Source organism: Erpetoichthys calabaricus, chromosome 1, assembly GCF_900747795.2.
Source record: "Erpetoichthys calabaricus chromosome 1, fErpCal1.3, whole genome shotgun sequence".
NCBI lineage: Eukaryota > Metazoa > Chordata > Cladistia > Polypteriformes > Polypteridae > Erpetoichthys > Erpetoichthys calabaricus.
In genome coordinates this window covers 327,534,935-327,560,332 of record NC_041394.2, presented here as the reverse complement: position 1 = coordinate 327,560,332, position 25,398 = coordinate 327,534,935, and the positions used below count along the sequence as shown (strand labels likewise).

At 40.2% G+C, this 25,398-nt stretch overlaps 1 protein-coding gene across 1 annotated transcript in view; it reads left to right on the top strand.

Moving 5' to 3' along the window:
• The first annotated feature begins 13,819 nt into the window (after positions 1–13,819).
• LOC114663513 (zinc finger protein 665-like) overlaps positions 13,820–25,398 on the top strand; it is a 51,126-nt gene continuing 39,547 nt past the window's right edge. Inside the window, exons 1-3 of the mRNA XM_028817329.2 lie at positions 13,820–14,023; positions 16,611–17,052; positions 21,121–22,006. Coding sequence (XP_028673162.2) covers positions 16,635–17,052; positions 21,121–22,006 — 1,304 coding nt within the window. The 5' untranslated portion in view covers positions 13,820–14,023; positions 16,611–16,634. The remainder of the gene's footprint in view (positions 14,024–16,610; positions 17,053–21,120; positions 22,007–25,398) is intronic.

The window sequence follows — 25,398 nt, the reverse complement described above, 5'->3', positions numbered from 1 at the left end:
CCTCCGGGATTCCTTTTACTTTCTGCGGTAAAGTACAGGCTTCGTACCTCTTTTCTTTTACTTCAGTGGCGGTTGGCGATGAAAAGTGAAAAAATATTAGTTTACTCAAAACAAACACAAAAGTCAAAAATAGGAATACAATTATATTTGTCATAGAAGAAAGCAGACCAAAACATAAAGAATTTAAAGATCTGAACACAACACAAACCCAACAGTCATCAGCTGCCACACACAACATAACACATGAACCTCCATTCAGATCCAGGTTGGATTGCAACTGCTGAGACCAAAAAAAGAGGAAATTGTTTCAAAGTCAAGAGTTACAAGTAAGACCATCTTATTGATGAATACAAACATAATTTATTGTTTCATTTCAAGTTTTCAAGATTACAAGATGTCAGTTAATAATAATTGTGAATCTAAGGTTAAACATATCCCTTCTTGTTTCCCACAAGTGTGGACCTTTCATTTCCTTTCTATGTTGTGTGTCTTTACTTGAAGCCCAGTGCTATGTGTTAAGCACCAGATGGTGGTTCCAGCTTCTTTTCCTTGAGTGATTTGTCATCGTCCATAGCCGTAAAGTCAGGATTCAGCCTTCCCTCCATTACCTGTCAGTTCATTGTCAAGACAACAAACATTTTGAGCAGCACCAGGAGATGTACATAAGAAAATAATCAAAAGAAAAGGACAAGCTAGGAAGTCCCAATTAGAACATGAAGCCAAGAAGCGAGACAAACAACAAGCAAGAAGTTAAATCTAAACAAAACACACAAGAATTTTTAGAGCAAGGGTTTTTGATAAACTTTTGGCCTCAACAGACTGGATAAGGAGATGAATCCCTAGCTGTCCTTTTATCCCATTATGTTGATTATGAACAGGTCATGACCTCTGAAGCCACACCCCCAGAAACATGGGGAAGTGGACCTAACAACAGGAACTCGAAATGGCAAACAAGATGTTGTAAAAACAAACTACAGTACTTAAACCATAAATAATTCTGACTATAAAATGACAGGAGCAGAATCCTTAAACTCAAAACCCCTCAATTTTAAGTGCTCGATAACACTAAATAAAAATAAATTATGGCAATTATGGAATCCGTTTGACTGAATTTTAGGGTTTTGGCAAGAACTGAACATCAGTCTTCAAAACTTCACTTTGGCCCACCAGTTATTTAAATCCAAATACAAAATGAGCCATCATAAGATTGAGGCCTTGGTGTAATGGAGGGGCTTGTGTGCTCCAGCGATCCTTAGATGTTTGGTTATTTAGATCTCTGTGTTCTTGCTAGGGTTACCTTGGGCAGTTTCTATTTGACTGTAATGGTATTTTACAATAAGAAAACTCAAACGCTGTCTGGAATAGGAATAATCAGACTTCAGCTTACTCCTAAAGTCAGGCCTTTGATGTCCACAGCCCAGCCAGTTTCATTTCAAAAGCTTGGGCGTGACCCCACTCAAGTGATAGGAATGTTGAGGAACAGATCCAAACATCCATAATTGGGATGTCCACCTCATGCAGATGTTGAGAATTTCCTAGTAGATGTTATTTTCTCAGTTGGGGGGTTTAACTCTGGAGTTGTCCCACAGCACAGGTTCTAGCTAGCATACTGGCCAGATGAAAATTATTCAGGTCAAAAGCCCAAAGCCTTTAGGAGGTGTGACAAGAATTCTAGGAGAAGAGGCAGTCCGTGAACCTCATAAACAAAAGATTAACAAATATAAACACTAAAAAGAAGTTCCAAAAGTCAAACTTGTGTAACTAAACACGGTCCTAACCATAGACAACAAGTCCCTTACCTAACTCTAAAAATATGTAAAGATTTCCAAGGTTTGTTTTTATTTCAGTTAATCCAAAAACTTGCACCAGGTTTGTGTGCCACCATCTTTATCTTGTACATGTAACATCAACGTCTGATCAAGTTCCCAGCAAGGAACATCATGGCCGGACACATAGAAAAGTATCATCAAATGGCAGCATCCATACAAACAATAAACTAAATGGCAGTGTGAAAATAAAAATCAAGTTAAATCATAATATTAACAGAACCGATGACTGCTTATGGAAAAACAAAAGATAGAAAGGAAAATGCAGAACAGGATCTAAAGATGGACAAAACAATAGTCAGGCAGATTAACACATTGTAGTCCATAATTAAAGAGACAGAGAACCTGGACAACCAAGTCCAGTTACAAAAACACAGAATCCTAGTCAAGATTCAAAGAATGTAAACCAAAATTTCTTTAAGTTTTAATAGTTTTAAGGAGCAGTCCAAGATTTTGGATGTTGACATGTCTGCAGTGCTGGTGTACAGTGTTGCATGACCTTCAAAGACGTGTGTCTAACAACCAGACATGGCATCAATGCAATGGCTACCGAAAAAAGAAGGTGTATTATTTATAAAAAATAGATGGTAAATAAAACGAACTTGTTCAATAACTAAACATACCAAGTAAATAACCAATACAAAATGGTCTTTGATAAAGAAACAAACAAAAAAGACAAGAATAAAGCTCAAAAAAACATACTAAAATAGGAGGACATTTGTAATGAATCACAATTATTATAATGACCAGGGCCTTGTAAATAGAATTCTCATTAAAACATGGCGTATGGAACAAAAGTGGAAATACGCGTACACCCAAAAAAATTCAGCTGCACAAAACCGTGCATAAGCCAACTTCCACGCACTTCAGCCCCATGAATCCCAGTCAGCGTGAAATGTAACGCTCGTGCATGCGACTGTTTTTGAGAATGCTAATCAAGGATCAATGCGTTGCATTATCAGTTTTTGTGCTGTTAGCTATGAAAAGTGTAGGCCTGAAACAACCTTAAAAGGACACCATTTATTTTGTTAGAGAGGCCTCTTGTCTGCCTGTCCTTCTTACTTGCTTTGTTGTGAGTTTCTGTGAGTCGAGCTGTGAGACAAGGTCATCAAGCGCTCAGAGGAAGCAAGCAGGCAGATTTTGTTTTAAGAATGCCAGTGAGGAGCTTCTTACTGACAGAAGACCAAGCAAACTGCATGCCAGGCCTTTGCCTGTGTGAGTAAAGAGTAAGCTCTCAAGCTAGCATATAAAACATATAAGCAATTAAATGGCATTTAGCAGCATCAGAGCTCATCAATACCTTAGGCCAGGGGTGGGCAGATTCAGTCCTGGAGGGCCGCAGTGGTTGAAGGTTTTTGTTCCAACCCAGTTGCTTAATTAAAACCCAATCCTTGTCAATTATTTAATTGCATGGCTTGTTAGTGCTTTAACTCTGCCATGTCAGGTCATTCTCATATCTTAGATTTATTTTCCTTTCTAAGGATATCATCCAAATGATTTGAAGTCTGAAACGGATGAGTAATTCTCAGTGCTTCACTTTTTTCTCTTCACTGTCCTTCCAAGTATTTAATTAAACCAAATAGTGAATGATAAATACACACAGGTGTAAATGAAAACAAGCTAAATGGAGAAATGCTGATCTCTTTTGTCATTTGCATGTTATTGCTAATTAGGAGCAATTAAAAACCAACAATACAGCTGTTTAAGACTAACATAAGCAATAAAGGTTCAAAATCTTAATGAGCGAGACAACTAAAGTGAAGCTGAAGTGTTACTTGAGCAATAAATGCTTCTTATTAAGCAATTGGGTTGGAGCAAAAACCTACAGCCACTGCTGCCCTCCAGGACTGAATCTGCCCACCCCTGCCTTAGGCAATAAAATTAAAACACAATATATTATGATATTAGTTAGTATGAACACTATAGGGGCTTAAGAGTTGATTATTGAAAGTTGGGGGACTTTTTCCTGAACATGTGCTGTGATGTAAGCAGTAGCCTGTCCTCTGTCAGACCTCTGGGCAGTTGTGTGCCATGACTTAACAATGCTGCTGTCTGCATTCATGGACTTTTATATTAGCACGCACGTATATGTTTTACAGTAGCATTTAAGTTTGTATGGCAATGTTTCTTTATACAGATTAGTGATGATAATAAGATATAGTAGCACATATGAGTGAACTTAAAGAAGCAGTTGTTAAAGGCTTGTCTTTTTCCTTCTTTCTCTCAAGCATGAAGCGCCATGTCAAGGCTGTCTGCAGCTTGGCTCTTATCAGTGAAGCTGTGCACTGCTGTTCACTGGCACAGTCACCTATTATGTTAGCCTTAGCCTTACAGAATGCTAGTGCAACAAGTAATCATTTATTGAATTATAATTAGGCAGTCCACTATTCATATATGGGTCCTTCTGACTCCAACTTAATTGTTAAGAACTGATTAACAACTGAAAGGCTATCGATCTTAACAGCTCAGGATTAGGCTGTGAGAATGAAGGGAAGGGTAATCAGGTGATGCCGACCTCTGGGTGGCAAATATGTCCTGCCAGCAAAAATATTGTTATGAGAAGGTTTATCGGGAAGAAGACTATTATGTGGATGTCTTCTGGGGCAAGAATATTATTATGAGAAGGTCTGGAACATGAGGTGATTGTTAAAGGTAAAGGTGCTGAGTAGGGACAACATCATGGGAAACTCTATACAGTAGATGCTGGGAAATAAGTCTGGAAGGGGGGCATTTTATGATAAGAATTGTAATATATTCAGGGCTCTCTGGACACTCGGGGCTCACTTCATGAACTGAGACAGGGTTTATGTGCTCTGCAATTGTTTTCAATGCTGTGCAATAAAGTCTTAAATTTTAAACTGCCTTTCTGAAGACTCTGCTTGTTTTTTCTGAGATTTCTCCACAACACTGTCACCCCACTCTGACTCCTCCAAATATTACACCCCTTTGATTGTGCAAATTAACATAAATATTCCCTTTAAGTTCAGAATTTTGTGAAAAGACAATGGCAAAAGCGTTCCAAAATAAAAAACTTCAGCAAATGCAAAGTGGAGGCAAAGAAAACTATTTGTTGGCTTAAGCAGTGTTATAAGCAACAAAAGGAAAGTGATGGAGTGATAACAGAGTGGCGGAGAATCTCAAAAGTTCAAGTTCGGAAAGTTGCACAGTGCTTGAAATAAAAAAGAAGTGGTCAGATGTCAAAGTCGATGTAAAAAGGTGAGTCACAGCCCATCATCTGAGTGTCATACGGAAGCTTATTAGGGTACAGAGAAAAGAAAAAACAATTAGGCACATAGTGAAGAAAAAAAGGTCGAAATGTAGACTTTAATCTTGAAACTTCCATTTTAGTCTCATAGTTTATTTTGTCATTAAAGTAGGACATTGTAAACTCTTAATCTTAAAATTGATGATTTATTTACTAGAGTTTCTCAAATCCCATCGTAACTAAAGTAGCACATTAAATGCTTCATATCCTATGCGTGTAAATCATTACGCGCTTCTTAAATGGGCTTTCTCTTTTATAGACAGGAGCATGCAGGCAGTGATCGCCACACAGAATACATTACATTCATGATATTATACCTCTCTGAATATTTTATGAAGAGTAAGATGCGTACTTGATATCATTTTCATGATGAAATGCATTAAAGCATGTATTGCACATGTAGGGACACGGTGGCGCAGCGGTTGTGATGAGCTTGCGCCCCATCCAGGGATTGTTCCTGCCTTACACAAGATGATTGCTGTCGACTGGTGTGACCCTGGATGGATTAATTAAATTCAGCAGTACTGTCTCTAATAAAAATACCAACCCTATTTCTGTCCTTCGGTTTTCTTTCTCCATACAACCAATCGCCACCCAATGAGCTCTGTAACAAATATGAAACCAGCTGTAAACTTAGAACAAAATATTTATAAAACATTGAAAAATCTCCGTTATACATGTTTAATTATTCCATCCATCCAGGGTTACATCAGTCCCAGCAAGCATCAAACATGAGGCAGGACCAATCCCTGGATGGGACGCTAGCTCATTGCTGCTGCTGCACCACCGCGCCCTCACCTGTTTAATTATTAGCAGCAAACATTATTTAAATGAAGTTAACAATTTATCTGTAAAATGTAATATGTATACTTTAATGGATTTCATCATAAAAAATGATATCAAGTATACATCCTAGTATTCTAACAGCACAGAGCTCCAAGAAAATACAATAACTCTTGGAAATCTAAATCAACTTAGAAGCCAGTCATAACCATCTGTACATATGCACTGTCTTCTATTAAATTTAATTGAATTCCTTTATTGTCATTGTACAATGAGATTCAATATACTACTCCTCCATCAGCTTATTTTCCTATAAAATGATAAAATAACAATAACAATATGATAAAACAATGAAAAATATGTAGTATGAAAGCATAAGTACAATATACATGTACATACAGTGGAGATGGTTCATAAAATGGTTCAGGTTGTGCAATATTATAACTGTAGTGCAAGTTTACAGTGATTATACTTATGCAGTTTTACAGTAATTATACTTATATGTACAGACAGTTCTACCAGGAGCACTTGATGGACTGATTGAGTGCCTTTAAAGCGTGGAGTGGTGGCTCTGAGGCTAGGGATCTGTACTAGCAAGCGGAAGGTTGCTGGTTTGAATCCCGTAAATGCCAATAGGGACTCTGCTCTGTTGGGCCCTTGAGTAAGGCCCTCAACCTGCAATTGCTGAGCGCTTTGAGTAGTGAGAAAAGTGCTATATAAATGCAAAGAATTATTATTATTAATTATTATTATTAAAGCTCTCAGGATGGAACTGTTTCTGAGCCCCGAGGTAAGGATCTGAAGCGTTTGCCAGATGAGAGAAGTTCAAATAGACTGCACATGGCTGAGTTTAATCCGTGCAGATGCTGGTGGCTTTCCTGAGGCAGTTTGTGCTATAAATGTTCTCCGGAGCTAGAAGCTGTATCCTGATAATCCTCTACGCTCTCGACACAACCCACTATAGAGCTTTCCAATCAGCTACTATACAGCTGTGATTCCACACTCAGATACAGTGATTTAAAATACTCTGAGTGGTGGACTGAGAGTAACAACGCTAAAGCAGGTGTGGTGTTTGGAATAGTTTGCTCATTCCATGCACCATTACATTGTTACAGAATGATTACAATCAAGTGAATTAAATTTGTAAATGATATGCAATTAATTTTGGTGTATTTGATAAATCCTGTGTCACTGATGTGAATGTGAATAAAGGGAGACCACACAGAAACAGTAGCACTGCTTTAATATTGGGTGCCGCCAGTTTGCAAAACTGAACAGAAAACTGTGCAAAAGGGGGAGGCTGCTGTGAGAACATGTGTGGCTTTTCGTCAAGATTAGTTTTTGGACTTTGGGATGTGAGCATGGAAACGGGCAAACACAACATTTTTGTGCGTTTGCACCATTTATACATGAGGCCCCTGAACTGCAAAAGGATATCCCCAAACTTTTTTTTTAATTAATTTTATTGTAATCATTCCATACATATAGATCAATTTTTACAAAAAATAGGATTGAAAGCAAATCAAACCCCACCCCTGAGAAGGAGAACATGGCCAAATGAGTAATACTTAAGGCTTGTAAACATGCCTAAATTATTGAGTTTAATAGGGCAAAAAAAGATAAATGGAGAAGGAAAAGAAATGCGGAAATAATTATTTCTCTTATTCTAAAATATTATTGATTAAATCCTGCCAGGTTTTGAAAAAATTCAGTACAGATCCTCTAACTAAGAATTTGATTTTTTCCAATTTCAAATAATATAAAACATCGGTTTCCCACTGACTTATTAAAGGAGAGTTAGGATTCTTCCAATTTAACAAAATCAGTCTGCGTGCCAAAAGTGTAGTGAATACAATCACAGTTTGCTTGTCCTTCTCCAATTCAAGTCCGTCTGGAAGAACACCGAACACAGCTGTTAATGGGTTAGGAGGGATTGTGACACCAAGGCTGTCTGAAAGGCACTTAAAAATTTTGGTCCAAAATGATGTTAATTTGGTGCAAGCCCAGAACATGTGACCCAGTGAGGCAGGAGCTTGGTTGCAGCGTTCGCAGGTTGGATCTTGCCCTGGAAACATTTTGGACAGTTTTAAGCGAGACAGATGAGCTCGATATATAATTTTGAGTTGAATAATTCTATGCTTTGCGCATATGGAGCTCGAGTGAATTCTCTGCATTGCTACCTTCCACTCCTTTTCTGATATATTGATTAAGAGATCTTCTTCCCAATGTCATCTTGGATCTTTAAAAGGAAGGGACTCTAATAAAATTTTATATATTGCAGAAATGGTGTCTAAGTCCTTGAAGTTGAGCAGTATTTTTTCCAGCATGGTGGAGGGTACGAGATGAGGAAAATCAGGCAGGTTCTGTTTGACAAAGTTTCTAATTTGAAGATAGTGAAAGAAATGTGTAGCTGGAAGGTTAAATTTGGAATGTAATTGTTCAAAGGATGCAAAGATATTGTCTATATAAAGATCTCTGAGCAATTTAATCCCAAATCTTTTCCAGATATTAAAAACTGGATATGTTTGTGAGGGTTGAAAGAGGTGGTTCTCTTGCAGGGGTGCCACAGATAAAAGATTTTCCATCTTAAATTGCTTTCTAATTTGGTTCCATGTTCTGAGTGAGTGAAGCACAATTGGGTTATTAGTATATTTGTGATAACTTGCATTTATTGGAGAGCAGATCAGGGAATATAAAGAAGTACTACAGGATTTTACTTCTATTGCGGACCAAGCCTGTGTATGTTCATTTATTTGTGTCCAGGTTTTTATGGCTTGTATGTTTGCTGCCCAGTAATAAAACTGAAAACTAGGTAGAGCCATGCCACCTTCTAGGACATCCCCAAACTTAAACTCCTTACAGGTAGTTCTAGGGATAGTCATAACGCTAAAGTGAGGAGACACACACATGAAGTTCATACCAGAAGATTACAGCATCACTTCCATGTAGGTTATGATCAAACAGAGGAAATGATTAACTGTAAGTGCATGTGGGCTTAGCCGTAACTTAGGCATCAGCCCTCACTTACATCATAATAATGATGATGATAATGATGATGCCCACAGAGATGTGAAGTTAGGAGGAGCAGTTTGGTGAATTATTGCATGCCATGGATTGTAAAGAATGCAGACCATAGTTCGCACTCCAGGTTGAGAGAGAGCACTTTAGGACAAGGGTAAGTGAACAACTTCATTGTCATATGATTCAGCTTGGAACTGTAAGTTGTAGAGAATCAGATAAATAAATGCTCTGAGCTGACCATTTGAAATTAAGCTGGATCAGACAGTTAGAGCAACAAAAGGTGAAAAGTCCCAGAAGAGTTAAACAGGTGCTGAGTATGCTCTGGAAATGTCCTAGCAGATTCCTATGCTTAGGACAAATTCAGTTCTAAACTCAACAACAGCTTCTCATACTGTACATGCTGAGGGAATTTAAGATATATTGAGTCTGTGTGGACCCTCTTGAGAACTACAGTAATGGAGGACACTGCAACAGCTGAGGCCAAAATGTGGATGACACCTGTCATGAAAGTAACCTTCCAATCAGTGATTGTGGAAGGTTCTCCACTTTTCCCCAAGAAATGCAACAGGCCAAGAGGACACATATGAGGGAGGAGTTTGATGAAGTCATGGAAAGTAACCGTGAGTAGACCTGAAAGGAGGTCTTTCAAATCCTTTACAATTAGGGAAGTGTATGTAAATAGTAGAGTTAGAGTTCAAACGGTGGATGCAAGGTTTAGATGAGGTCCTGACTCAGAGAAAATCTCTTCCTTGCAAGCCATGTCAGAAAGATTGATGGGTTTGGTTCTGGTAGCTGATTGAAAATAATGAAGTGACATCAGATCTGTAATGCTGAAATTACTGAATATTTTTGCAGTGTCTTTGCCAACACAATTCTTTTTATATACTGTATATAAAATGATAAGATGTCTGACTGTCCAGCATCCATGCTCTTGCCCAGGTGTAATGTCGCCCAGTGTCCACAGTAGTCCAATAAACAATGGCAAGTGGCTGGCGTAAGATAATAAACTGTGCAACATATGTTTTATATGTCCAGAGATCACATTGTCCAGTGTCTACACCAGGGCTGGAATGTCTGATGAAGAAACGCAACAAGAAGCACAATAAAAGAGGTGTAAGGTATATTCAGTGAACAAAGGTTCATAAGTGCACAACATGATCAAAACAGGCACACTTACCTTTGTGCCATTGATCCCATTTAAATAAGCAGCTGTTTCACTATGCTAGTCTCCTCAACACTGCACCAGAGGTACAGACATTCACAATGGTTTTGAGCTGCCACTGTCAAAGTGTTCTTCTCTAAATAAAAGCTAATCTTGGCCTAGTCATCCTCTACAGTCCTGTACATAACTCAACTTAATTAAATAGGCACTTGAAATGCCAAACATGCCTATCAAGATTATCTGTGTGAACTTAGATGACTAATGGGTCTATACATCTTGGGACAGGAGGTTTGATTTTGGACCAGCTTCATCAAATCTGTATCCTCCTCCTTCTTCTTAGATTTCTTTTGTCTCTGCCATCACAGAAAATGGTCCAACATCTCAAAACAAACAGCTTCAGGATGAATCGAACTTTTTTACAACCTTCATTTAATATGAATCTAGGCAATACAATGAAATATACAGTATATAAATTGTAACAAAAAGGCACTATATCAACGCCTGACCCGACACAGACAGACAGACACAGGAGGCACACTTATAAAACAAATGTTTTTTATTTATTCTACACCATGTGGGAAACGCCTTTTCCTTTTCCCACAGGCACAACACAGTCCCAGTAAGCACTGAAACACACACACTTTTCTTCTTTTCTTTTCTCCTCTACTCCTCTCTGACAAGCTTAGTGCCTCTCCTCCCAAGTCTGGCTCTTGGAATGGTGTCTGCCGGTCCCTTATATAGTTCACCCAGAAGTGCTCCAGGTGTTTGATTATGCATTTCCGGAACGTTACCTCCTTGGACTCCTGCAGGGCTTCATGGGAGTTGGAGTTCGATACAGTCTTGCTGCAGCACACCCTGGCAGCACCTGCAGATCCCAGCAAGACTGTTTCGAACTCCAACTCCCATGAAGCCCTGCAGGAGTCCAAGGCACTGCTACAACCCAGGGGGGTTGCCATCTAGTGTCCCGATGGAGGTAATGTTCCGTCCACGCTTTCTCCCCCCCAGTCCTTCCAGCATGTAGGTGTCCCGGCTGGGCAAGAGCCCCGGCTGCAGGCTACAAAATATATATTGTAAAAGTTGACAAGACAAAAGACAAACAGTTGGGGTAACACCACGACCCTGTATATTATCAAAGCAAATTTTATAAAGCTTTTCAGCGAAAAAGAATGTCCCTAATGACATGAGTCTCAGTTAAACTGGCTAAGATGGCAACACTTCCAGTTATTCACAGGCCAGGCAGGAAGAGGCGGCTCCAGGGGGTCAACCTTGGATATGACATCAGAGGTGGGCGATTGTCAATTATCCAGGCTGTAGAGGGAGGAAGAGAAGAATTAGCACCACCAGAGCCTATAAGCTGTCCCCAAGGTACATGTGTATGACAATATATACATTTAACTTGCTGAAAATTCTATTTCTATTTTATTGCTTTGAGTCCATACAAGCATCCATCCAGCATGGAACTATTTTCTTCTTTCATAATACTATTTTTAATATTGACTTAAGGTCAGCATTGCAAAGCTTTACAGTCAGTTCTCATTATTTGCAGGGATTAGTTTCCTAAAATCATTTGGATACAGAAACTGCACATACTGAAGCATTGATCCAATGGAAAAAATGGAGTTAGGTTATGGTGGAACACTGACTCAGAGGGAGGACCAGTGTGGAGAGACATGGTTTGGCGGACATGTTGGCCTTACACTCTTGTTTGGCAATGATCTTTTTGCCTGTTCACCTATGGAAACCTAGTAATGACTTTTACTTCCTCTGTAATAATAATAATAATAATACTTTTTAACTTATGTAGCACCATTCTATAGTTAAATTCAATCATCTTCTTGGCTCTCTGCTGAGACCATGAGGAGTGGAAACAATCTGAGGACCTTGATAAACCATCCAGATGTATTAGTATTAGGCAGTGTGTGCAAAGGGCAGGAGCTTCATCACCTTATAACCTGCAGTTACTGGGGATTCCTTATTCATGGGGAACAGTTGCAAGCACTGGTCCCCATCATGAATGGCTTAATCACATTCCTCAGCACTGGGTAGATACACATGATACATCTAAGGGTATCACACACCTTTTATTAGTGAATCTCACATTTCACTTGGCTGAGCATAAGTGCAAATGCAACTCCATGATATCCAAACCCACCCTACCCTATTCCGAATTCAGTTCTGTCAGTTCATGTACCACCCCATATTAAGAACTTTGAAGTCACTTCATCATCGGGTTGGACAACTAGATGGGCCTCAAGTTTTGCCAAATGCAAGATGAACAATTGTGCCACACAACATGCACAGTGGTCATATCATGTACTGTATGTTAAAAGAAATGTTGTTCTCAGTAAGTAAGGACATCGCTTGGCTAAATGGTGACCTCCAGCAAAAATACACCTTTCACCAGTACTGAAATATGTTTTCTGTAGTTGCTCAAACCATTATTAAACCAAAAATGTTTACATTTCAAAAGTGGTTTCAAGTCTCTTGCTTGGTGGATTATTATTATTATTTTTTATGAAAAATTAATGCTAAAAATAATACATTTCAAGCGAGGAGTTTGCATTGATCTTGCTATTCCAAACAGCATTAATTTCAATTCTAAACCAAAAATTTTGGGGGATAAAAACAGAAACTCAAAAACAGCAACGCCAAAGTCCATCCATCCATCCATTTTCCAATCTGAAGACAGGGTCACGGGGGTCTGCTGGAGCCAATCCCAGCCAACACAGGGCGCAAGGCAGGAAACAAACCCCAGGCTGGGTGCCAGCCCACCGCAGGGCATGCACACACATACACCAAGCACACACTAGGAACAATTTAGAATTGCCAATGCACCTAACCTGCATGTCTTTGGACTGTGGAAGGAAACCCACGTAGTCACAGGGTGAACATGCAAACTCCACACGAACCCAGGCCTCCTTACTGCGAAGCAGCAGCGCTACCCACTGCGCCACCCTGCTGCCCCCAAAGTCAACCTGCGATACGTTTTGAACAAGTATTTGTTTTAAAAGTTTGCTTTAAATAACAGCATTAGTGCAGTGCTCGGCTGATGAATGGCTCGATACCAACTCCGAAGCAATAAGTATTGTCAATGTAAAGGCTGTAGAATTCGACCAAATTAAACAGAGTAAACAGGGCTGTAAAAAAACGTTATTTCCACTCTGACAAGTAGAAGACAATAAAATAAGTTAGAGTTATAAGCCTAAATGTTGTGTTTTTCACCTTCCTTCATTTTAGCATTTAATTAAATTGTAACCTTTTTCAAAATTAAATAATTATTATCTATGTTGTAACCTAACGTTTTAACCTCTTTTTGAATGAATAAAGTAAACCTCACTGTGTGTAAGGAAACAAAGATAAATTCATGTTCTAAAATGTGAAAAGCTGCAATTCTTATACGAGTGTTACCTATTCGCCAACTTATCCATCCTAAAAAAAGAATACATTGAATGAGTAAAGTTAACGCAAGCGTTTCAACACCAAGAGGCAAAAACCACACCCTGTCTTAAGCTATTTTTCAAATGTTGGGAAAAAAGGATGATGGTAGCGTACACACAAACATCACAGTATCCGCGAATTACTAGAAGAATTTGCTGTAGTTCGGAGCGCGGTGGACAGAATAGGCCGACAACTTTCAATCATTTTCAATTGCAGCCAATCACGACATCGATGGGCTCCTACGTCATTTCGACACCGCCCATTTCTAAGCGTTCGCCGTTGACGTCATGAAGAGCGACGCGCTTTAAAGTGCTCTTAACCAAGTCAGTGAGATGCTGCGTGCTGCTTAAGGTGCACTAGCTAAAAAAAAAAAGCAAAAACAAACAACAACAACAACAAAACACCAACAAGAAACAGCGGGCTGTGCATATCGAGTGTTGGATAATGTCTGACTGGATATCACCATTTGGCTCATTGACGACTGGTCTGGAGTACAAGCAGCTTTAAAGAAACTCGAGTGACGCAGGGGTAAGTGTTTGGGCATTTCACTTTTTGGATGTAGAATCTTCCAAATTTCTCCAGTCACAGTTTCATTATGGCCTTATTATGTTATACTTTAATGGTCTCCTTTTTCGTCCGCTCTGTGTGTGGGTTTTTTTATACTGTACCATATATTCTCTTTAACAAAATGCGTCATCTTCGCCGCTTCGCATGCAAGTCGTTCTTGAACAGACTGCGTCTTGGAGCGCACAATCTTTTGAGCTCGCGGCAGTTTCTCTTTCTTGATACGACCCACTGATGGCTGAGAATTTACATTTTAACCAGCATTATCTTATACTGGATAGGCTTGGAGTCTTTATAATAATAATAATTCATTACATTTATATAGCGTTTTTCTCAGTACTCAAAGCGCAATCCGCACGTTCACGGCGGTTAACAGAAGGCGAGCTGTGAGATTTGAAACATCCCTAAAAGGCTCGCTGACTTAACCAGTATGTCCCCATTATGGCAAAATATAAAATAGTCATTTTGCCACACGCACTGAGCGTACACATAATTCTACGTTAAGTAAAAGCCAAGTGTCTTGAGGAGAACGGCAGTCTCATACCTGGGCTGTCCAGAGAAGCAGGAAGACGACCGCTTATTATTGTTATATAGTATATAACAAACGTAAAATAAAAGTCGCACGTAAATACGTATAAAGCTGTCAGTCGTATGTTCAGAAAGGCGTTTGCAATTTTTTGTTGCTGCTGTATCCCGGTAGCTTCCTTGCTCGCGACCTTTTGAAGTGTGCACAGCAATATCAATCTTTACAGGTATGGGGATTGAGGAAGTATTAACCCCCCCCCCCAACAGATAAATAGGTAATTGATTTGTGGCACTTCATTCTGTTTCAGCATGCTTAGCTCTTTCACATAATGTTAATTTTTTTATTTTCTCAAGGTTATTTAGCTATTTTTTTAATCTTGCATGCATACGACCCTCGAGAGAGAGCTTATAACACGAGGTGCGGTTAAAATATCTTATTCAGATCTAAGTTCTGTCATTTGAAAGTCTACATCATCTTGAACGTAAAAATTAAAGTCACGTTTTTAAGAAACTGATGTGTTCACATTAGTAAACAATATACTGTGAACATGCAGCATGATCAAGGTGGTGATTGTGACAGTCCATAACATGATCGGTTAGCTGGTGTTCTTCTTTAGATCCGTATGTTTATTGTTTTAATGGCATTCCTAGGGTTCTGCGTGGAAAGCAGCGATATTTAAAGCTTATTGCATTTCGATAATTATGAATGTCAATACTAGTCTACTTAAATAATACTTGCATAATTACGTGAAGGCGATACCACCATTTTCAAACGTCTGTTACATTATGAAATATAGAAATACTAACTGTATCACACAATAAAAGCACATTTAAATAATGGAGATACCTGTACTAATAAGTAACTGCTTTGTTACTTGAAAACTTCATTCCTTTTTTTTTTTTTTTAATATAAACTGGAGGAGGTTATGTGAAATAGAATGGATTTGTGTTTTTGCTATGGTATCAAGTATAGTGAAATTTCTTGGTATTGGTATTGACTACAAAAAATTTGGCTACTGTGACATCTCTATATCTGCCTGCCAGTACCCGAGACGTGATATTAATCTTGACAGTTCTTTACTTAATGTTTTTTAAATTGCACATCAAATGAATATTGGGGGGTTTAGGGGGTCTTCTGTTGTACCGTTTTACTCATAAACATTGTCATATACCGTACTAAGAGGGTGAATGCTATTGATATATACTGTAGCTGGGGAAGATGGCCTCCCTGCAGACTCTTTTGCTCTCATAAGATTGTTCTGTTTTTATGCCTTGTAATTTTAATTTGAAGAATATCTAGAAAGGTTGGCAAACATTTCTGTTGTAATACTTCAAAGGATGAAGGGGAATGTCAATTTAATGAACATGGATGTCACTGTCAAACTGACAGAGAGGGATTAAGGGATTGTGTAAGAGAGTGAAGCAAGATGAATCGCTCTGTAAATGCTGTTGTGTATTTTTTGCAAACTTTTAACTTGATTAAATGAGGGAGCACCATAGCTAGGGGTGGGTAGAGAGGGTGGTCCGCCCCGGGCAGCACATTTTTGGGGGCGGCATTATTGGCCAAAAGGCTCAGAACACTTCACTTGTAAGCAGCAGGGTTCGGAAAAATATCACTCATGAATGAAAATAAGTCAAATTCTCTGATTTTTTTCATCCACAAATGCTTCAAAAATCATTTTCAGAGGGTCCTTCTGTGATGACATCAGACACAACAGTTGAAATTTATGAGGCAATAACAAAAATAAACAGAAACATTACATCGATAATAATTTCTAGGAAGATAAACAACTAATTCACAATGTATAATTTTGTTTCGTTATCAATCCGAATGTGTTCTTGCTCATCCCCGCCTATCACTTGTACACCACACCGGTTCTGGTTTTCGCACTGTAATTATATTAAACTAATAATCAGAATACAGCTTATCAGTGCGTCTGTACTATATTCTTGTGGCTACACCACTGACCATAGCAGGGATTTTCCCTTTTTGAATGAAACTCTGATGAAATCTTTCTTTTCACAGAGGAAGAAGCTGTCATTTCAAGTAATGGAAGAAATGCACCAGCCTGACAGATACGCCATGAAGAAAAAGTCAGTGAACATTAAAGAGGAGGACTGTGAATGGGAATCTGTTTTCCATAATCAGGAGAGTCTCTGTATCAAGGAGGAAAATTGTGACTGGGTGCCAGGTGGTATTAAAGAAGACTCTGAGGAAGTGTCTGCCGGCATTGAAATTCCGAAACATGAAACAGTAGACGGCATTAAGGAGGACTATCTTCATCCACAGTCCATTTTTCAGTATGCTTATTACAATGGTGCCATAACGGGATTACTTTCCTCTCGGAGCAGACCCTGTTCTTTTGAAGAGTGTTCTGTGAAGTCTGAATCCTTAACATCTAACACAAAGAGGACGGAGGAGCTAAAATCATGGAAAAGAATGGAAGATCAATCATCATCTGAAGAAAGTAAGTGTAAAATTGTAAGGCTAAGGGAAATTATCTGAAATAAGTTTTGAAACTGGTCAGGCTATTCATTCCAAAATAGTTTGTCAAATTCCTTTTACTTTGATTTTTTTTTTTTTAAATATTGTTGAGTCTGCATTTGAAGGCCCCCCAGGATGTTACTGTCTACTATTCTACTTTGTAATATTTAACCAATACATTTGGTTCACTTTGTTGGTGTGAAGAGTAACTGCCAGATTACATATAGTCAACTGGTTTAAAACATGTCTTGGTTTTTATTTGCCTCCGCTATAGAAACCTGTATGGTCAGAAGGTAAATGCAAAGGCCCTGTTTGCATACTGGGACATTTTAGAGTATTTATATTAGCCAGAGATCCCTCCTTCTAGTTTCTTTCCTTCCAATTAACTCATCAATGCTGTCAACCATAAGGCACTAAGGCTATAATGATTGAAGTGTTTAAAATTATGAAGGGAATTAGTCCAGTGGATCGAGACTGTTATTTTAAAATGAGTTCATCAAGAACACAGGGACACAGCTGGAAACTTGTTAAAGGGAAATTTCACACAAACATTGGGAAGTTTTTCTTTACACAAAGAACGATAGACACTTGGAATAAGCTACCAAGTAGTGTGGTAGACAGTAAGACATTGGGGACTTTCAAAACTCGACTTGATGTTTTTTTGGAAGAAATTAGTGGATAGTACTGGCGAGCTTTGTTGGTGCTGAATGGTTTGTTCTCATCTAGAGTGTTCTAATGTTCTAAAAATCATACAAACCCAGGTATTTTTATTTTGGACCTTGCAGTATAACTGAATGGAATTAACAGTTTTTATTCTAATTGGTTTTGTCTTGAAAGAGCAGCAGCACTGCCCTTCTTTATTAAGTTAATCTGTCCAGCACCTTTAAGAACAATGTAACATTTTTAGAATCTTTCTCGGAACTTTTAACCAGGACACCATCTTGCCTCTTACTTGGTTTGCCTGCTGTTGTTGCTTAACTGTGTGTTTATCCCAGTGATGGACACTCCTGGCTGCAGGCTTTTGTTCCAAACAGTTTCTTAGATGCCAGTGGCTTTCGATTATAGACCACACTGTTTAATCAGATATTGTACTCCTTGTGCCTGCTATTTTGCTGTGTTAGAATTTACTTCTATCTTATAGTTAACTTTTCCAGAAAAATTGACTGGGACAGATTAGGACCCTTTAAGCTTTTTTTATTTCAGTCATATATTTAATACTGATGCACTTGCAGGTGAAAATGGTGTCAGTTTAGCAGATAAATATATATATATGTATAGTGTGTGTGTGTGTATATATATTTTATATCCATTTTCCAACCCGCTGAATCCGAACACGGGGTCACGGGGGGTCTGCTGGAGCCAATCCCAGCCAACACAGGGCACAAGGCAGGAACCAATCCTGGGCAGGGTGCCAACCCACCGCAGGACACACACAAACACACCCACACACCAAGCACACACTAGGGCCAATTTAGAATCGCCAATCCACCTAACCTGCATGTCTTTGGACTGTGGGAGGAAACCGGAGTGCCCAGAGGAAACCCACGCAGACACGGGGAGAACATGCAAACTCCACGCAGGGAGGACCCGGGAAGCGAACCCAGGTCCCCAGATCTCCCAACTGCGAGGCAGCAGCACTACCCACTGCGCCACCGTGCCGCCCCATTATATATATATATTATACACATACACAGTGGTACCTCGGTATACGTCTGCTTTGGCATAAGTCCAACTTGGTATACGTCTTGTTTGGACGCAAAAAATTTTGCTTGGTATATGACCTTTGTTTGGAATATGACTCGCGTGCTAGAACAGCGCATGTAGTATAGCGGGTCCATGGCTTCAATAAAAGGGCCAGGTTTTAACCCGTATAGCCGTGTCGTTCTCCATGGGCGCGATTGCACAACCGCGGGGAAGTTAATGAGGTAGTTGGAGCGAGTCGCACCTGCACAGGTGAGCTGTGATCAGGAAGAGTGAGACTGCATTTTTAACCACAGATTTTATCGGATTTATTTATTGTTTTTGTCCCCACAGAATGCTTGTTTTTATGGATATTTATTAAATAATTATTTATTGAAATCAGATGCACTGCACTTTTTGTTTGGACATTGATTTTTGTTTTAAATAAAAGCACTTGGCATTCTTGCACTATCCCCTGGCTTCATTTGAGAATTGTCCTCATTTGTCAGCTCATCTCGGTGACATTACCGACGCTGACGGGTTCAGGGCTCCCTGTAAGGACGTATGGGAGCATGGAGCGGACCTGCATCGTCACACCGTGTGCTACCTTACACTGCCTATGAGCGTCAGTACGCCAGTTGCTAGCATTCAGTGAACAACCCGCACTATAACTCTATGTGAATTTTCACATGATTTTGTGTTTTTTCACGTAAATTTGAATTGATTGTAGAAAAGTATGAAGGTGGCATGCGTATCCGGGACATGGCTGCTGCATACCATATGCCGAGAATGATGGCATCTACGAAGCAGTGTTTAAATTATTTTATACAACCCCATCAATGTATAATATGCCAATAACAATAGGATTTTTTTCATGGGAACGGGTTAATCATTTTCCCTTTATTTCTTATGGGAAAAATTCATTTGGTATACGTTCTGTTTGGTATAGGTCATTGGATCTGGAACGGATTAAGGATGTATACCGAGGTACCACTGTATATATAATTAAAAAATAAATGGTGAAAGAAACAGCAGGACACACAACAAAGGTTTGGGGCAGCCACCCATATAGTTTCCCTGGCTGCAAAAGTAACATACAATCTGTACAGGTTAGAGTCCAAAACAGAAGGTTTTTTATAGGTGGTTCACAGGAAGTGATGTACTCGGGGCTGGGACAAGAAGGATTTCTCCTGTTTGGTCTGCGGAGAGAAAAGAGAGAGGTTTGGTGCACCCTGTCGCCCCCTGGCCTGGTGTGGAATTGGCGTTTCCTGGTCCCTTATGGAACCAGGGGAGTCGGAGAGCTCCAAACCCCAACACAAGCACACCAGCACAGTCCCATCTTCAAGTAAAGGATGTATTTTAAATTTTTTTTTTTTATTAACTACAATACCTTCACAGTAGCACAAACACAGGTTCTGTCTCTCCACAGTTCAATTCTCCTCACAATTCCTCTCACCAGTGCACTTCCCTCCTCCAGTCAAGTGTTGTTCCACGTCCTCCCGACTCTGACTTGCCTGGGTAAGGGAGTGAGGTCCCTTTTATTAGGGACTCGGGAGTACTTCCAGTCTATCTATCTATCTAATTGGGGATTGCATCTACCGTCAGCACCCATGGTTCCCAGCAGGGCTGTGTTGCCAAACTACATCTCCCAGCATTCCCTGCTGGTTCCCAAATGGGTGCCAATATGGAGGGCTGCTGCCCTCTCATGTCCTGGGGGAATAACTCATCCCCTTCTGTGTCTTTCACAACTGATGGGCTGTCCGTCCATCCCTTCAAGCCATCTCTCCTGGGTCTGGTTCCTTCGTCTCCCCTGGCCGGGATGCCTTTTTGGAGCCTCCTATCCAGGTAAGGAACCTCATATCTCATATAATATATATATAATATAACATATGTGTGTACAGTATATGTCGTCGTGATTACTTTTGATACAAAAGGTAAGATACCCAGGTTGAGTGAATGTCTACGGTTTCAAAGAGGTGCTGGAGAAAACTATTAACACACAATGTTGCTGTTTCACTTGCTTCTGATTATGTCAAATGATTCACGTCATTTGAACAGTCTTGCATTATAAATTACAATTTAAACCATTTTGTTTCTCTATCTTTTTAATCTTTATTGTCTCACCAGTGCTTCTTAAGTAGTACTTTTCTAATACAATTTGGCACTCTTCTCAAACATTCGAGTAAAGAGGTGAAGAATCTTTCATCCCCAACCTCAAAATGAGCACTAGGGTTGTAGTGTTTTGTTGTATAATGAATTGCTTTACACATGAATAAACTGCTTTACTCTATATGGTTATCTCTTGTCATGTGTTTTTCTTAACATCACTATGCTATTTATTTCCAATTTCCATTTTTTTTTTTCTCTTCAGAGTTCCAAGATGATGGCAGCTTCCCTCCATCTTCATTTGTTCAGACTTCTTGTCAGGACACACCTCAACTTGCAGTACATGATGAAACCATGAGGAGTTCCACATGTGGCACGGAGACTTTGTTGCCTGACTCTCTGCAGTATAACTCTCGAACCGTTGAGGAAAATGGTCCCAGCAATCAGCAGGTTCAAAAGACCAATTCGGTGACATTGTACGTCTGCCAAGAATGTGGGAAAAGATTTAAGAATAAATCTAGTTATAAAGATCATCACTGGAATCATGTGAAAGAGAAGCCATACTACTGCTTGGAGTGTGGAAAACAGTTCTGCCGCAGTAGCAGTCTTCGGCTACACACAAGAGTTCACTCTGGAGAGAAACCCTATTGCTGTTCAGAATGTGGCAAGCGATTCTCTAACAGTAGCCATCTTCAGAGACACAACAGAATCCACACGGGTGAGAGGCCCTATTGCTGTTCAGAATGTGGCAAACGCTTCTCCAGCAGCAGCAATCTTCAGGCGCACTCAAGAATTCACACTGGGGAGAAACCATACTGCTGTCCTGAATGTGGTAAACAATTCTCCACTTTCCGGCATCTTCAGACCCACACCAGAATTCACACGGGAGAGAAGCCGTACTGCTGTCTCGAATGTTCCAAACGATTCTCTGATCACACCAGCCTTCGGAGACACACCAGAATTCATACTGGAGAGAAGCCGTACGGCTGTCCTGAATGTGGCAAACAGTTCTACCAGCTGAGCCATCTTCAGACTCACTCGAGAGTTCACACAGGAGAGAAGCCACATTGCTGTCCTGAATGTGGCAAACAGTTCTCCAAGCGCCGCAGCCTTGAAGCTCATGGAAGAACTCACAGTGGAGAGAAGGATTAGGACTAGTCAAGCCTTGCCAACACTACACTTCACAATTCAGCCCTTCCTGTGTATCTTCATGTCTTGGGGTTTGCCATAAGCATGCGTATTGGTACAAAATCAACTGGATGAAAGAAAACGGAAGCAAAACCCCATAATAATGTCATGGTTTTCTGGGCTGAAAAAAAAAAAATCCCATCCTCTGCACTGGGGCTGGTGAAGATGGCATCAGGTAGTGGAACATTGTCAGCCAAAAAGATAACATTGTAGGGGAAACTGAGACGGGTATTGACTGTACTGCAATTTAAAAAGACTCTGGATGAAGTATAGTTGACAGTTTGAGATGATGATGATGAAGAAAGAGGTGTATATGGAAATTCTTTCTCTTTCCCTTTTATTTGCTGTAACTTTACCTGAAGTAGGATCTCTAGATGTTGGCTCATTATGCCAATGTTCTAGTTAGTCTTGTTTCCATTCCTTTAGATGTTTGATTTTGCTGCTTGCCTCCGAATTGAATCTTACCTTGGATTTGCATTTTTTTTTAATCCTTTATTTCTCCACAAAATATTTTAGAGAAATGATTTGTCCAGTTAACTGCACTAGTTGCCTTCAAATTTGTAAACTGACTGAAACGAACACCAGCAGTAGTGACTTCAGTTTTGGGGTTGAAAACCACTGGGCTCACCTACCATGGACAGCATATTTAAACTTGGATAGGTTTGTGGGGGTGGGGGTGGGGGGTTCAATGCAGGTGTGTGTCTGTTGTTTCATACAAAGAGAAAACTGTCAGACTGCGCAATGCAACATATTTGTTACTTCTGCACTAAAAGATGATTTTAAGCACGTCTTTCTCCGAAGTGTTCAATATTAGGTAGAGGGTACCTGTGATTAATGTCCCTTCATGGAGTAAAACAATTGATGCGTTACACCGACAGCCATCTTCTTTAGTGTGACATGGTAGTGCAACAGTTCCAACATCCTGCATTCCATTCCCACTTCTGTTCTGTCTCCATGTGGAGTTGGCATGTCTTAGTGGAATCAACAACATTCTATGGCAGATTTTCATACAAACAAGGCAGCTCAAAGTGCTTTACAAAATGTCAAAGAGAAACTTACAAGGGAAGAAACAATGAATTAAAATTTGATAAGAATGTCAATGAATAAGTAACAAAAAATAGTCTACAGTTAGGTCCACAAGTATTTGTACAGTGACACAATTTTCATAATTTTCGCTCTACTCCACCACAATGGATTGGAAATGAAGAAATAATTACATGATTGTAGTTTTAATTTAAAGTGTTTAACAAAAATATTATCTGCTTAACCCCCCTATTTACAGGACCTCAAAAGTATTTGGACAAGTTAACATAATCATAAATATAACAGTCATTATCAATATTTGGCTGATAATCCCTTGCAGTCAATGACTATCTGAAGTCTGAACCCCTGGCCTTCTCCAAGTGCTGGGTTTCCACCCTTGTGATGCTGTGCCAGGCCTTTACTGCTGCTGTCTTCAGGTGCTGCTCGTTCGTTGGACTTTCTGCCTTCAGTTTTGTCTTCAGCAAGTGAACTGCATGTCCAGTTGGGTTGAGGTCAGTTGAATATTCCAATTCTTTGCCTTTTAAAAGCTCTTGGCTTGCTGTCACAGTATGTTTTGTCTCATTGTCCATCTGTACTGTGAAGTGTTGTCCTATCAGTTTTGCAGCATTTGTCTGAATCTGAGCAGATCATACAGCCCTGTACACTTCAGAGCTCATCCTTTTGTCAGCAGTCATATCATCTATAAACACCAGTGAGTGACTTCTATTGGCAGCCATGAATGATCAGGCATAACACGGCCTCCACCAGATAGATACTTTATTAATCCCAAGGGGAAATTCACATACTCCAGTAGCAGCATACTGATAAAGAACAATATTAAAGAGTGATAACAATGCAGGTAAAAACAGACAATAACTTTGAGTAATGTTAATGTTTACCCCCCCCCCCCCCCCCCGGGTGGAACTGAAGAGTCGCATGGTTTGGGGGAGGAACGATCTTCTCAGTCTGTCAGTGGAGCAGGACATTGACAGCAGTCTGTCACTGAAGCTGCTCCTCTGTCTGGAGATGATACTGTTCAGTGGATGCAGTGGATTCTCCATGATTGACAGGAGCCTGCTCAGCGCCCGTCGCTCTGCCACAGATGTCAAACTGCCCAGCTCCGTGCCTACAATAGAGCCTGCCTTCCTCACCAGTTTGTCCAGGCGTGAGGCATCCTTCTTCTTTATGCTGCCTCCCCAGCACACCACCGCATAGAAGAGGGCGCTCGCCACAACCGTCTGGTAGAACATCTGCAGCATCTTATTGCAGATGTTGAAAGACACCAGTCTTCTAAGGAAGTATAGCCGGCTCTGTCCTTTCTTGCACAGAGCATCAGTATTGGCAGTCCAGTTTATCATCCAGCTGCACTCCCAGGTATTTATAGGTCTGTACCCTCTGCACACAGTCACCTCCGATGATCACAGGGTCCGTGAGGGGCATGGTCCTCCTAAAATCCACCACCAGCTCTTTGGTTTTGCTGGTGTTCGGGTGTAGGTGGTTTGAGTCGCACCATTTAACAAAGTCCTTGATTAGGTCCCTATACTCCTCCTCCTGCCCATTCCTGATGCAGCCCACAATAGCAGTGTCGTCAGCGAACTTTTGCACGTGGCAGGACTCCGAGTTGTATTGGAAGTCCGATGTATATAGGCTGAACAGGAACGGAGAAAGTACAGTCCCCTGCGGCGCTCCCATGTTGCTGACCACAATGTCAGACCTACAGTTCCTGAGATGCACATACTGAGGTCTGTCTGTAAGATAGTCCATGATCCATGTCACCAGGTATGAATCTACTCCCGTCTCCCTCAGCTTGTCCCTAAGGAGCAGAGGTTGGATGGTGTTGAAGGCGCTAGAGAAGTGTAGAAACATAATTCTTACAGCACCACTGCCTCTGTCTAAGTGGGAGAGGGATCGGTGTAGCATATAGATGATGGCATCCTCCGCTCCCACCTTCTCCTGATATGCGAACTGCAGAGTCGAGGGCGTGGCAGATCTGTGGCAGCAGGTGGTGAAGCAGCAGCCTCTCCATGGTCTTCATCACGTGACGTCAGACCGACAGGCTGGAAGTCATTCAGTTCATCTTTTCTCCATGTTCTTCTGTTTCCAGCATTCTGGTACATATTAATCTAAATTTCATTTGTCCAAAGACAGTTGTTCCAAAACTGGACTGGTTTTTAAAAAATATTTCTGGCAAAGTTTAATCTTTTCTTCCTATGCTTGAGCCTCACCAGTGGTTTGCACCTTGAGGTTAACCCTCTGTCTTTACTTTCAAGAAGTCTTCTCTTGATTGTAGACTTTGATAGGTCTTCCTCACAGAGAGTGGTCTTGGTTTGGC